At 40.1% G+C, this 14039-nt stretch overlaps 1 protein-coding gene across 5 annotated transcripts in view; it reads left to right on the top strand.

Annotated features, from left to right (window-relative positions):
- Positions 1 to 14039, top strand: part of AKAP9 (A-kinase anchoring protein 9) — a 143049-nt gene that overhangs the window by 104367 nt on the left and 24643 nt on the right. For 4 of the 5 annotated variants that reach the window (XM_015408637.1, XM_015408636.1, XM_015408635.1 and 1 more), the window contains exons 28-36: positions 2362 to 2538; positions 2633 to 2734; positions 4271 to 4423; positions 4640 to 4819; positions 6250 to 7296; positions 8758 to 8904; positions 9428 to 9907; positions 10530 to 10587; positions 12539 to 12660. In XM_015408637.1, the coding sequence (XP_015264123.1) occupies positions 2362 to 2538; positions 2633 to 2734; positions 4271 to 4423; positions 4640 to 4819; positions 6250 to 7296; positions 8758 to 8904; positions 9428 to 9907; positions 10530 to 10587; positions 12539 to 12660 (2466 nt within the window). The remainder of the gene's footprint in view (positions 1 to 2361; positions 2539 to 2632; positions 2735 to 4270; positions 4424 to 4639; positions 4820 to 6249; positions 7297 to 8757; positions 8905 to 9427; positions 9908 to 10529; positions 10588 to 12538; positions 12661 to 14039) is intronic. The other variant, XM_015408640.1, reaches the window with a different exon arrangement.

Raw genomic sequence — 14039 nt, 5'->3', positions numbered from 1 at the left:
CAAACATTTCCTTTTTTTCCCCTTAGCACATCACACAATTCTCTGTTCATCCACATTGGCTTCTTGGGTCCCCTACCATATTTCCTTCTTGTTGGACTAGCGACAGCTTGAGCTTGTAAGAGCTCTTGTTTTAGGAGAGCCCACCCTTCACTTGCTCCTTTCCCTTCCAACAGTCTTGCCCATGGAATGATTCTCATCATACCTCTGAGTTTATTAAAGTCTGCCTTACTGAAATCTAACTTACACATGTGGTTATAAACTTGCTTGGTCCCCCACAGCAAAAGGAATTCTGGCAGGGCATGGTCACTTCCCCCTAAGGTCCCCACCATCTTCACCCCATCTACCATCTCTTGTTGGTCAATATTAAGTCAAGTATGGCTGAGCCCCTCACAGCTTCCTCCACCAATTGATGAAGGAAGTTGTCATCCAGACAGGTCAGGAAGTTGCATGACTGTGGACGCTTTGCAGAGTTTGTCTCCCAGCGCACACCAGGAAAGTTGAAGTCACCCATAACTACCAGGTCATGTTGTTTGGATACCCTGTCTAGCTGTTCAAGGAGGGCAGCATCCATCTCCTCATCCTGGTCAGGAGATCTGTATCAAATTTCAACCACAATTCTGTTTGTTCTTCATTCCCTTATCCTCACCCGGATACTTTCCAGTTTGGTGTAGTGGTTAAGTGCGCAGACTCTAATCTGGGAGAACCAGATTTGATTCCCCACTCCTCCACTTGCACCTGGTTGGATGACCTTGGGCAAGCCATTGTTCTGATAAGAGCTTTTTTTGAAAAAGAGCAGTTTCTGTCAGAGCTCTTTCAGCCCCACCTACCTCACAGGGTGTCTGTTGTGGGGAGGGGAAGGGAAAGGAGTTTGTAAGCCGCTCTGAGACTCCCTTGGGTAGTGAAGGGTGGGGTATAAATCCAATCTCTTCTCTTCTCTTCTTCGTCTTCTTTCCAAATGAATATCACATACAGTTCATCAGGAACTAGAATAAAGGCATTGCTATATTGGCAGTTCTATTCTCAGTTCCTTTTGTAGAGACTTGTAGAATGAGATTTGCCTTTTTTATCACCTCTGCACATTTAATGAACTTTATCATTGAGATAAGCACAGTAACTCCTGGGTCTGTCCTCACCAGTTCAGACCCTACCAAGCTTATACATGTAATTTTAGTTTTATTGCTTTGCACTTACTTACATTGAATTTCATCTGAAGATATGTTTTGCTTCAGCTTGGCAAAGTGAGAACCAGTGCTTTGCAAGTAGTAACAATTATGTGCATCTACTAAGGGCCTTGTGTGTGGTCTGTGGAAACAGGATAGCAATGTTTGGTCTACCTGAAAATAAAAATCAGGGAAAGATACCACTAAAGAGAGCAATGGTAGTTTGCTTTCCAGAATTAATCAAATTCTGTTGAGTTCTGTTCTGTACAAATGCTTAGAAATATGGAGCTAGATCCTGTAGATATGGTCCACTAATGGCAGTGTTTTCATCTGGCACAAGGAGCCCTTCCCCTAATGCAAGGGGAAATGTGCCTTTTGGGTGGGGGGGGGGAGGCAGGGTTCCAACATTTGTGGAATGGATCTGTGGGTTCCAATCCATTAACTACTTTTAGAAGAAAAAAAAAATTTTTTTAAAGGTTACATGCAGCAACTAGTCACACAGATAAATGTTTGAGATAAAGTATATGAAATATTCATCATTTGCCTTTATTGGGGGGTGTAATACATACTTGCACACTTTGTAAATGTAATTATTATAGAAAGATTTCCATCTTTGATCATTTTTGCCAACTATTTTATCAGTGTAGACTAGCGGCTGTGGTTTTAATTTGTGTTGGTGAAATAATATACTACTTGACAGAATGGAGGACATTTCTGTATTTCCTTGCAGTTTGTACTGATAGCCGTTCATAATTTGTTCAACAGAGGAGTATTTTGTTGTTGTTTTTTCCTGTCTGGCCAATCGGACATTTCTCTGGGAGGTCTTTCTGGTTGTCTCAGGATGGAGTGTTCCTTGGTAATATGAATGGCAAGCCGGGTCTCTTATTCTCTCTCCCCCTTTTCAACCTGCTTTCTGCTTCTTCCATCTTATTTTCCTCAACTCTCTTGGCTTTTGATTACTGTTTTTACTTTGAATTGATAAATATTTTGGATGTTTATTCTTCTTTCTTGTTGTCTCAAAACGTCTTGTTCTTTTATATTGAATTTGTATTTTTTGTGTCTCCCAATGTGAAATTGAAGTGTCAGACTTTATGGTCATTTTTTTGCTAAGCATCTTCTCAAGTCGTATTGCAAAACATTCTTCATCCTTAATGGATCATTTCAAAAGATGTCAAATACAATTCCTGCCTATTGTCACCAGGTTGAGCAGTTATCAAATCATCTCAAGGAAAAGACAGACAAATGCAGTGAGCTTTTGCTCTCTAAGGAGCAACTTCAGAGAGATGTGCAAGAACGGAATGAAGAAATTGAGAAATTAGAGTACAGAATCAGAGAATTGGAACAAGCCTTAATGATCAGTGCAGACAGTTTGCAAAAGGTATTTTATATGCCCTGTTTTTATGTTTAAATTTACAATTAATAAAACTTTGTGTAATAATTAAAGTGTGATAGCTAATACACTTACCTTAAAGGTGGAGCAAAGGAAGCAGTTTGGGTCTGCAGTAAGGGGAGAATTGCCCCTAGAAGCTCAGTTACAGGCGGAACAAGAAGCTGTAGACAGGAAGGAAAAAGAGGTAGAGTATCCATTTCAGTTATTCAGGTATTTAAAACTTTCTGTGCACAGCGTATTGTATGAGCTCACCTTACTTCTGCAGCCATATAGGCCTAGATTGGAAGGACAAGACATATGTGTTGCTGTGAGTAATGGACTCTTTCCATCTATTCTAGAGGCCTGACCTTTCTATAGACCTTCAGGAACAAACTGGTAACCTAAAGATGAACCCTCAAAACCATTTTGTCTCTCTAAAAGAGAGGAAATCGAGCTCTGACCTGGATAGCCCAGACAAGCCTGATCTCGTCAGAGCTCAGAAACTAAGCAGGGCCAACCTCCGACAAGTACTTGGAAGGGCAGCCTCCAAGGAATACCAGGGCTGGGACGTAGAGGCAGGTTATCAAGCCACCTCTCTGAAATGTCCGAGCCCCATTAAGGGTCACCAGAAGTCACCATGACATCCAGGCTTGCAAGCACATACACACAAAATACTCACACACATACACACACACCCCAAAAAGAGAGGAAATTGCAGCCACACAGATGTTTCTGGGTTTATGGGCCAAACACTTCTCCCTAAGGGTTACTAGGGCCATGAGCACGTGATATGAGCCACTTTTTTGTCTGAAACAGGATTCACAGTGGAGCCTCAGATTATCAGCTGCTATGTGGCAGACAGTCTCCCTGGTACTGCAGAGGAGAAGAACAGTTTCTGACTCCCCCTCTGTTTCAGAATGCCTCCAGTCCTCACTGCTGTCGTTTAGTCCTTGCCACTCCCAGTTTGCTCTCACATCACTCTTGGTTCATTCTGTCATACTGCCCACTATGCAGCTGCCACTGACCTTTACTGAAGGAAAATGAGTGGCTCCTTCACTAGCCTCTCTTGTGTATCTGTACAAGGTATATCTGAGCCTCATAATTCCTTGTTAGGTGCATTAACCTGGATAGCCCAGGCAAGCCTGATCTTGTCAGATCTTGGAAGCTAAGCAGGGTCGACTGTGGTTTGTACTTGGATGGGGAGACTTCCTTCAAATACCAAGTCGGAGGACAGAGGCAGGCCTTATTCAGCCACCACTCTGAATATCCTCCAGGCCCCCAGTAGGGGTCAGTCACCAGAGGTCAAGCATGACTTCCAGGTGCAGGCACACACACACACACACAAATACAAAAATACCAAAAAAAATGTTCCTTGTTAGGGATATCTGTTCATGTCCACCTTCCTTCCCACACAGATGCCACTTAAAATTTCTACCAAATGCAAAGGAATTCCTTTTGTTTTCAGGGTGTTACCTGGCCCCCAAGGAGAGGCTGTGATATGCCCCAACTTGCTCTCCTCCCCATCAGTTGGTACAACCCAGCCACTGTTTGAAGACATGAGCACCTACTATACACTAAATTTCTTCCTTGTGGTTTGCATAAATTTGAGAGAATTTTTTGTTCAAACCTGAAAAACTAAATACATCTGTTTCTGAAAATAAAAGCCTAATTCATTGAAGATTCTTAAATTTTATTTTGCTTTTAAAAAATTGTCCATTTGCCGCTTGTTTTGGATATACAGATAATAAATCTTGAAGAACAGTTAGAGCAGTTCCGTGAGGAACTAGAAAACAAAAATGAAGAAGTACAGCAGTTGCACATGCAACTAGAAATCCAGCGCAAAGAAGCCACTACACGGCAACAGGAGCTTGAGCAAGAGAATAAATTATTCAAGGTAATTTATCTGGCAAAGAGGTCTATACTTTCCTTCCTTCTCTCTCTGAAAATGTTAACCTGCAAAGTCTTCAACTTTTAATAAACACCTCCTCCATTTCATAAAGGTATATTCTTGTGTCTCTGAATATTCTCTAGTTTTGCATCTGATGAATGGTGCAGAATTAAAGAAGAAAATATATAAATTACATTCTGTGCCACTGTTTTTTGTCTGTAGGAGGAAATGGAAAAATTGGGATTAGCTATCCAGAATCCTGAAGATGCTTCCATAAAGGATCATCAGCCACTTGCGGGGAAATTTGTTCAGATCGTACAGGAAAAAGAACGGGAAATAAATGAACTCCATGAACAAATTGCAAAACTGCAACAGCAACTTGAATTTACAGCAGATAACAAAGTACATGCTTTTGAAATCTTTTTCAGGGCCCTTCATTTCCATAACAGATTAGATCTGACCCAGTAAATGTTCCATTTCTCCAACAGCAGTGTAATCTTTATTCTTGAAGTCTATAATATACTCATTCCTGTTACATTCCTGTTACATTCCATTTACAGTACTTTTAATTAGACTGTTCCTTCTTGACCTGGTGTTAAAACTGTCTTCTGGGAATTTAAAGTTTCTTGGGTTTTTTGTCTGCCCTTTATTTCCCTCTTGATAGATTGATCTGAATCTTCTTTTAGCTTCTGCATTGTTTTCTTTTGAGATAAAATTTTGAACCATTCATTGTATGACTAACAAGTTAACTGGTATACCCTTTTACCTTCATATTCTTATTATTTTATATCATCCTGATTTCTATAAAATCTCATATATTTCGTACATTAACTATTGCTTGCCGAAACTCTTTTTGTTGTTTCATCACTTTGATCTTCAGACTGTGCAATCCTAAACAGAATTACACCTTTCTAAGTCCACTGAAGTCATCCTGATTTCTATAAAATCTCGTATATTTTGTACATTAGCTATTGTTTGGCGAAACTCTTTTTGTTGTTTCATCACTTTGCTCTTCAGACTGTGCAATCCTAAACAGAGTTATACATTTCTAAGTCCAATGAAGTCAGTGGGCTTAGAAGAATGTAACTCTGCTTAGAATTGCACTGTTAGTTATCAGGGTTCCATATATTTCCCGTAGTTCTAATTCCATATAGTCCACATTATGTATTCTACAAAATGCAGCCACTTCAGGAAAGTAAGGAAGTTACCATCTGATTTGAGGGTTAATAAACTGAAAATCACTTCTGTTTTGTTGTACATCTGTACTGTGAAGGATAATTAATTTTTCAAAGTCTGGAGGTGTATTCTGAGAAGCTGTGTCTTTCATTCTCAAACAAATGGTAAAGGAAATTACAGTACTTGAGCATTTTGAATATTTTTGCAATAAGTAAATCTTTGACAAGCCAATATAAAGACATAGTTTTATTAGAGAAAATACCAGTTGAACTAGTTTTAGTAGAAATTACTCTTAAAAGTAGTTTGTGTATCTGGAAATGTAATTCCCTGAGAAGGGATTTGGTGGCTCAGTCCTGCAAATGGTCTCTTTGGACTCCTCACTGTTTATGTAACCATCTCAGAATGTTTACAGATGGAAATTATCTTCCAGTAAAAAAAAAATCTTAGTAAGCTTTCACAACAATCCTTGGACTTGGTTCTTCCACATTTATGTAAAGGTGAAATTAACTGGGAATTATCAAATATGCCACTTCAAGGAAAATGAATACTGTTGGTATATGTAAGGAGTAATTGCTAAAACAAGTTTTCGGCCTAAATTACAGAAGTGACTACCTTTTTTCAATAATGAAATGTTTTTTCTTTATTTGACTGCTTAGGTAATTGAGGGGAAAAATGATCACATAAAGGAGTTGGAGGCCCAAATAGAATACTTGAAGAGTGATCAAGAACGTGTAAAACAAAACAGTGAGCAGGAAATAGAACAGCTGAATGAAGTTATTGAAAAGCTGCAGCAAGAGCTAGCAAATATTGAGCACAAAGAACCTCTGGACTTCTCACTGATTCAGGAAGATGCAGATAATTTAAAACACCAGCTAGATGTAGTGTTTGCAGAAAAAGAAGTTCTGTTGAAGAAAGTGGAAAGTAGTGATGTAGAGGTGTCCCGTGCAAAGAATGAACTGGAGGAAACAAAATTAAAAGTAAAGAAGTTAAAAGAAGAACTAGACGCACTGAGGGAGTCACATAAAAGAATGGGAGAAGAGCTTGAAAATGTGCAAATGAGAAGTGGTGTGGCTGAAGTCAGAGGAAAGCTCAGTGAAAAACCTGTAAATAAGAAAAAAACTAAAATATTTAATTCTGTGGATGAAAATGCTAAGGATTCCTTGATCAACATAGACACAAAGTTGCAGCAGCTTCAGACAGTTCTTAAGGAGAAGGATTTGGAGCTAAAGCAGTGTTACAAGCAAATTAAAGATTTAAATGAGCAAGCAAAGGTTGAGTCAGAGGCATTTCAACAAAAGATAGCAGAGCTGGAAGAAACACTGGCACAGAAGGCTGCTGCAGCTCTTGTTATTGAAGCCCAGCTAAATGCAGTTCTAGAGCAAAGTAAAGTCCTCCCAGAAATGCACACAGGAGGCCCTGAGGAAGCTATACAGACTATTCAAACAGAAAAGGTAGATAGCACAGTGGAAGAAGATGCAAAGCTTAGATTATCAGCACTGCTGGAGAAGCTTACAGAGATGGAGCGCCAAGTGGCAAATGCGCACAGTAACTTGCAACTAGAAAAAGCAAAAGTGGAAATTGCACAGAAGGAGGCGAAGGAAAAAGAAGGAAGGCTTACTGAACTACAGCAGCTTCTAGCAGCCACCGAAGAAAAGCACAAAAGGGAGAGGACAAAGATCTCCAAGAAAACAAAAGCTCCTCAGGTATGTCCCCCAAAGCATGTGCTCACTTCCTAGTAAGACTGTGCATTTGGATGTTAATAAAACCTAAACCAAAAATGTCTGTTCACTCCTTCATTCTACATCAATCACAAAAGGAGCACAAAGAAAAACTAAGAGTTTCTGCATCATTGGAGGACTCTTTGGATGACTCTGAAAATAGGAAAAGGGGAGGGGAACCCTGCAGAAGGAGACCTGAATATGCCCCAGGAGGCACAGAATATTAAGAATAGTTCAATGTCAACTAGAAAAAAAAATAAGGGAGGAAATCGCCCTGCTCAGGCCACTGAAAGCTTATAGATTCCTGGATGGGGTGACTTTGGGGCTGAGGGGGATTTTCATATCATTCACCGTTCCTGAGATTCCTTCCAGATGCAATGCTTATATAACTTAAAATAACTAATCCAAACTTAATAATTAATAATCACCATTTCTATTTAGAAATCTTTGGATTTGGCCATTACATCAGGCTTAGAGCTCCAGGAAATCAGAGCTAGGAGAGAGGGAGTCAACAGACATGCAACTGACAGGGACACTTGCTGGTCAGCAAAGTTATGCACTAACCCTGCCTCCAAAGCACCCGTCTCATAAGCAATTCTTTCTCAAATGTTTGCATCAATCATAATGATGGCTAACTGACTTGGGCAGCTATTATGATTTGAGACTGTAGAAACAGTGAGTTCCAGTTTACTTGCTATTGTGTAGTACTGTGCCTAGTAGATACAGGTGCAGGTTGCCAACCTTCAAGGTGGGGCCTGGAGATCTCCTGAAATTACACCTAATCTCCAGACTACAGATATTATTCTCCTGGAGAAAATGGCTGCTTTTTGGGGTGCACTATATGGAACTGAGTTCCCCTCCCCTTCCCAGTCTCCACCCCAAAAATCACCAGCAGTTTCCCAGTTCAGAGTTGGTATCCTTGTATTGGAATAAATGTTTTGCTTGTTCACAGAGGTATATGGGGAGCTCTGCAGACTAGCGACATGACAAATGCCACCCTCCTCATCTAGTGGGAGAGGCAACTGTTTTGCTTGTATGTGATAGGTAGGCAGGTAAACTATGCTGAAGACCAGGGAAGATTAACTGCCCCACTTGCCTCATCCCTGGACACTGGAGATCTCTCATCTTTAATTTTGCCTAAAAGCAACCTTGGGGGGGGGGGAAACTGGGTTATGGTGGGAGTGCTTCCTTAGTCATGTGGTTTTGGGTCTGCTGTGCCATTCTTGTTCCAGGGTTCTTGAAAGGCTGTATTCTGAGTATGCTGCAGCACTTTTATGAACACATATTTTCTACGCCGAAGATACCAGTTGACTTGGAAATCATGGCAGTTTGTCAGCATTCTGATAGTTGGTTTTATTAGACAGCAAGCTATGTGAACTGCTTAAATTTTTTCTCCCATATCTTAGGCTATGAAGAATAATGTTTTTCTTTTGTATTGGCATGTAGATGGTCCCAGAACAGAGTGCAAACAAACAAAGACGTTTACTACCTGATGATCGTGAACTAGAAAAAGTCAGAGCGGAGTCTGTTGCTGCTAAGGAAGAACTTAACAGTTGTCAAGAGAAAGCAGAGAAAATGAAAGAGGAGCTAATGGTAAGAACTAAATATTGTTATATATGTCTCTGAAGATTGCTCGGGCTCCTTGATTTTCGTAAGTGTATGTTTGATGGACTTGGTAAAAAACCTTAGTTTAAAACAATTTATATAACCTCCCCGAGCTTTATGTTATGCTATGAATTCCTTGAAGGATTCTTCATTCTTCAGATGTTAGCTGCATACAGTCATCATAACAAATCGCAGATCGTACAGCAACTAGACATAAGATCTAGTTTGAACATAAACCCCTGTTTGTTTGCTTCCTGCTTCTTCTGCACTTCTCAGCAGGAGAAATATCTTTCCTGTACTGCCATCTCTGTAGTCAGGTGACTGTAAGGGGCCATGTTACTCAGACTGTGTTTTAGATCCAAGTGGGGTGGTGTGCCAAGCTGGTGAGGTAGACCACAAAGTTCAGACTTGTGGTCTGTATGTAGTCCTCATATGCTTAGGCCATTTATTAATGCTACTTTTTAAAAGCTACTTGAAGCACCTGCAATTCCTGTTCTGTTATTATGTATAGGTAAAAGAAGCAAGTGTGATCCGTCTTCAGGAAGAACTAAAGCAAACAAGGGGAAAACTTTCTCAGGTGGAAGAGAAACTTGCAGTTTATGTGCAGAAGGAAGAGAGCCCGAACAAATTGGAGAGAGTATGTACCAAAGAAGAATCTGCTGTCAACAGAACAAATGCATCATGTCAAACTCACAAAACTGTACTTATCAATAGTTGTAACCAAACATTGCAGCTACCTACCAAAAATGAAGAAATCCAGATTGATTTGCAGAATGGGTGTTCATCAGAGGAAGTTGCAGAAATCATAAGGGAATTCAGTGAAAAAATTGACCAAATGCAAGAACTACATGCTGCTGAAATAATGGATATGGAGACGCGACATATTTCGGAATCAGAAGCATTGAAAAGAGAACAGTTTATTTTAGTACAGGAATTAACTGAAGAATGCAATTCTTTGAAGGCTGTCATAGAAACCCTGAGAGATAAAGAGGTGTGTACTAATGTTTTCTCTATTTTTCTCTATTTTTTTTAAAAAAAATATTACTTCAAAAGGACAGTCACACTTCAGTACTGACAACAGACTATGTTGACATAAACTAATTAATCACCTGTAATGTTGAAAAAATACATGAGGCTGTGCACTGGGTTCTGGACTTTTCACTCAATCTCTCCTTCCTTTTTCACCTGCATAAAAATCGTTTGGATCCACCCCATAGTCTTGAAATTTGATGTTCTGAACAAAGAAAAATTCTGCATCTAACATGTAGTATTTTTGTACAATCCTGACTAAACTGAAGTTTTTTGTGACATCTGAATAAAGCCGAAGGGTTTCTGTTCTGGCATTTACAATTGTCATTAAGGTGCTGTACCAATTAGAGCAGCATGGAGTTGCATCATTATAGGACAAATTCCTATTTGATTTCCCAACAATCCAGTGGCCAATTGGAAGGATGCCAAATCTTTACGAGTACCACTATGGTTGGTACACGGCTTAAGCATAGAAGTTGCAGCTGTTAGAAGGGAGCAGATATGAAGCAACTGAGAATATTTGTGTTTACAGAAACCCTGTTACATAGTGTTGTATTTTTAACCTTTGTCTCTTCAAATTTTAGGGGATTCCTTCTTTGTCCCAATCTGTATCTTCTAATGCCAGAGATGGTTGTTCTAGTGGTAAGAGAATATTACTCTTTCTTATTTTACCATAAGAATACTATCAGTTATGTATACGTAAGAAAAGAAAAATATTGTTATAGCTTAATAAACTAGTTCAATTTTTAAAAATTTGCTTAGAAGTTTCACTGATTTCTCTGGCATTTCTAAGTGTGCCCAGCATTGCAGCTAAGTGTAGCATATGGTATGATGATGTAACCTAAAATATCAGACTAGCGGAATACTTTTGTATTAGAGGTACTGAAGTTACTTCATTACAAAAAAGAAATAAGAAACGCCCTGCTACATCAGAATGATTGTCTATCTAGTTCTGCATGCAACAGTGGTCAGCCAAATACCTTTGGGGAATCCCAATCAATCTTACATATGTTTGCCTACTGCCCTTCAAAAACCATCTAATTTAGTGAATCGATAAGAACTGTCTTAAGTCCTGTATTGTATGCTGTCAGGTAACAGCTGAATTATGGCGACCCCATAGGGTTTTCAGGGCAAGAAATGTTCAGAGGTGGTTGTCCTTATCTGTCTCTATGTCGAAACCCTGGTCTTCGTTGGTGGCCTCCTATCCAAATGCTAACCAGGGCCAACCCTGCGTAACTTCCAAGATTTTACAAGATCAGGCTAGTTTCTGCCATCCAGGTCAGGGCATTCTTAACCTATTGCTGATCAATTTCATTGGTTGACCCAGAGTTCAGGTAGGAGGGAGGAAAATGTCATTCAGTCCTCTACTCATTGCAGCTCCCATCCCACATTGCTGTCGTCTGCAAGGGTTGAATGATCCCTGCCCAAAGGGGACTGCTCCTCCTCTTGCCAGCAGAAACACTGGAAGGATCAAATCCACTCTCTCCATACCAGTCACAATTTTACAAATCTCTATCATGTTAGTTGTGGGGTTTTTTTGTTTTTGTTTTGCTAAACTAGAAAGTCCTAAATGTATTATCCATTCCGCTAAGAAAGGTGCTCTAACCACATTTTGGTTGGTCTTTTCTGTACTTTTTCCAGTGTTTATGTTATTCCTGGAGGGATGGGGGTAACCAGTACTGTATTCAAAATGCCACCAGGACATAGATGTGCATAGAACCATTGTGATACTGGCCATTTTATTTTTAATCCCTTTCCTAATAATTCCCAGTATCAGTTTTACCTTCTTCACAGATGCGTGCATAGGGTTGACCTCTTCAGTGAGCTACCCAGTGTCACTCTAAGATCTCTTTGCTGAATACTCATAGCCAATTCAAACCCCATTAGCATGTATGTGAAGTTAGGAATTTGCCCCAATGTGCAGTTGAAGGCCAATGCAAAGTATTTATTTAGTCAGTCAGTAGTATCTTCATTCTTCTTCAGTACTCCTTAGTCATATAATGGTTGGCTTCCTTCTGCTATTGTAGCCTGTACTTTATGCTTCTCTAAATATGCCAAAATAAATGCTGTTGGAGACCAAGTGTCATACTTTTGTAAACTTGTTTGTAAACTATCATCTTTCTAAAATTTGCAAAATTAGAACTTGCTTTTATTTGTCATGCTGTGAATTTCTCTGCATAGATATTTATAGTAGAAGCACAACACTACCTTTAGTCACTAGCTAGGCTTTTCTTTTATTTCTGAGAAGTAGATTGAGTTTGTCCTATGTCAGTCTATTCAGACGCAATTTTTGTCTACAACCCTAGATACTTAAGGGCCACCAATTTTAATATCACAAGGGGGAAATCTCTTATGAGTAGAGAGGCTGTCTGTTGTGGGAGGGATTGTTTCATTATACAGGCTCAGCATTTTTGAGACAAGATTAAGGGGACTCATAATAATAAAATAATTTCATTAGCCATGAATTCTGGAAAGTATGATTAAAAGTATCTTCTTTTTTTCTAGGTTTAAAAAGCAATACATGTTGAGTTTGTTTTGATTGTCGATGTCGAATTTTACGATAGCACAGCTTACTACTTATAATTTGTTTTAGACTCTAGTTCAGACTGGAGCCAAGGAGTATATCTTGCACCAAGTCTAGGATCAGATACTGTATCAGAAGAAATAGGAAATGAAGATGAATCTTCAGCAGATTTTCTTCCAAAGAAAATAAAGGTAAAGCAAAGCTATTAGATTTTTAAGTATAACACAAGATAATTTTCCTCAAGAAATCTCTCATAATCTGTTGTTAAAATGCAGTTGTATTTACGGGTTGATGTTCATGTTATGTATCTGTATGGGTTGGCATGCCAGTCATGTGAACATTCTTATTTCCTGTTTGTGTGATAGGATTGCCAGGTCCCCTCGTCGTGCAAGTGGGGGAATTTGGGGGGCGTTCCAGAATGTCCCCAATGTGATGACATCATCTGGAAATGATGTCATTACTTCGGGGGTGTCATGCACTGATGCTCTGGTTTGAGGGCAAAACTCTATGGTGAACCCAGCTTCAAACTGTAGAGTTTTGCCCTCAAACCAGAGTGTCGCCATGCAATGCCCCTGATGTGATGTCATCACTTCTGGGTGATGTCATCGTGTCAGGGATGTCACACAGTTTCCCCTGGCAGCCAGATGGCCGACAGGAAGCAAAAGCCGTGAAAACCAGGGAACCCCTGCCGAGACCTGTGAACTGGCAACCCTATTGTGTGATCATAGTCAAGCGAAGACTACCATTGTGTGGGTGGCAGCTTACCATTTTAGTTTCATTACTATATAATGTTATTCGTTGCCCAGGGTAGGAGTTGAGGGCTGCTGAGCTCTTGCTGTAGTTGGGGACAAATTTAGCTTAGCAAAGTTCACCTGCAAACCATCTGCTATAACTTTAGGCATCACCAGTTAGGAAGACTTTCATTTTAAATAGTTGTTTCATTACTATATAATGTTATTCGTTGCCCAGGGTAGGAGTTGAGGGCTGCTGAGCTCTTGCTGTAGTTGGGGACAAATTTAGCTTAGCAAAGTTCACCTGCAAACCATCTGCTATAACTTTAGGCATCACCAGTTAGGAAGACTTTCATTTTAAATAGTTGCTATTACCAGGGGTCTTTTTGTAGAAAAAGAGCTGCTGGAGCTCATTAGCATAACTCATTAGCATATGCCACACCCCCTGACATCGCCGGAAGTGTGTCATAAGGCCACACCCCCTGACATCACCGGAACCTCTTGATGACTGTTTTCTTGTCCTTGGCCCTTTCGGTCTGTTGGTTATGGCCCAGCTCCCCCTCTTCCTGTCACATGACTCTGATATCACATCCCGGGATGCTCCTTTGTGAGCGACTGGCATTAAAGCTATGAGTGAGCAATTTGGCTACTGCATAAATTAGTTTGCTCTGGGGGCAAAAATGTATGAGCCAGAGGCTAAAAAACTGTTAGCTACCTTGCACTTAGAGGAAACACTGGACAAAACCCAGGTGCCCTCAGGAGGTCCACCAGCAGGGCCAAAACTCCAGGAGCCCTCCCACTCTTGCCCCCCAAGCACCAAGAATGCAGAACATCACTGT

Source organism: Gekko japonicus, unplaced genomic scaffold (genome assembly GCF_001447785.1).
Source record: "Gekko japonicus isolate JY-2015 unplaced genomic scaffold, Gekko_japonicus_V1.1 scaffold1868, whole genome shotgun sequence".
Classification (NCBI taxonomy): Eukaryota; Metazoa; Chordata; class Lepidosauria; order Squamata; family Gekkonidae; genus Gekko; species Gekko japonicus.
This window is presented reverse-complemented; position numbering and strand designations above follow the sequence as displayed.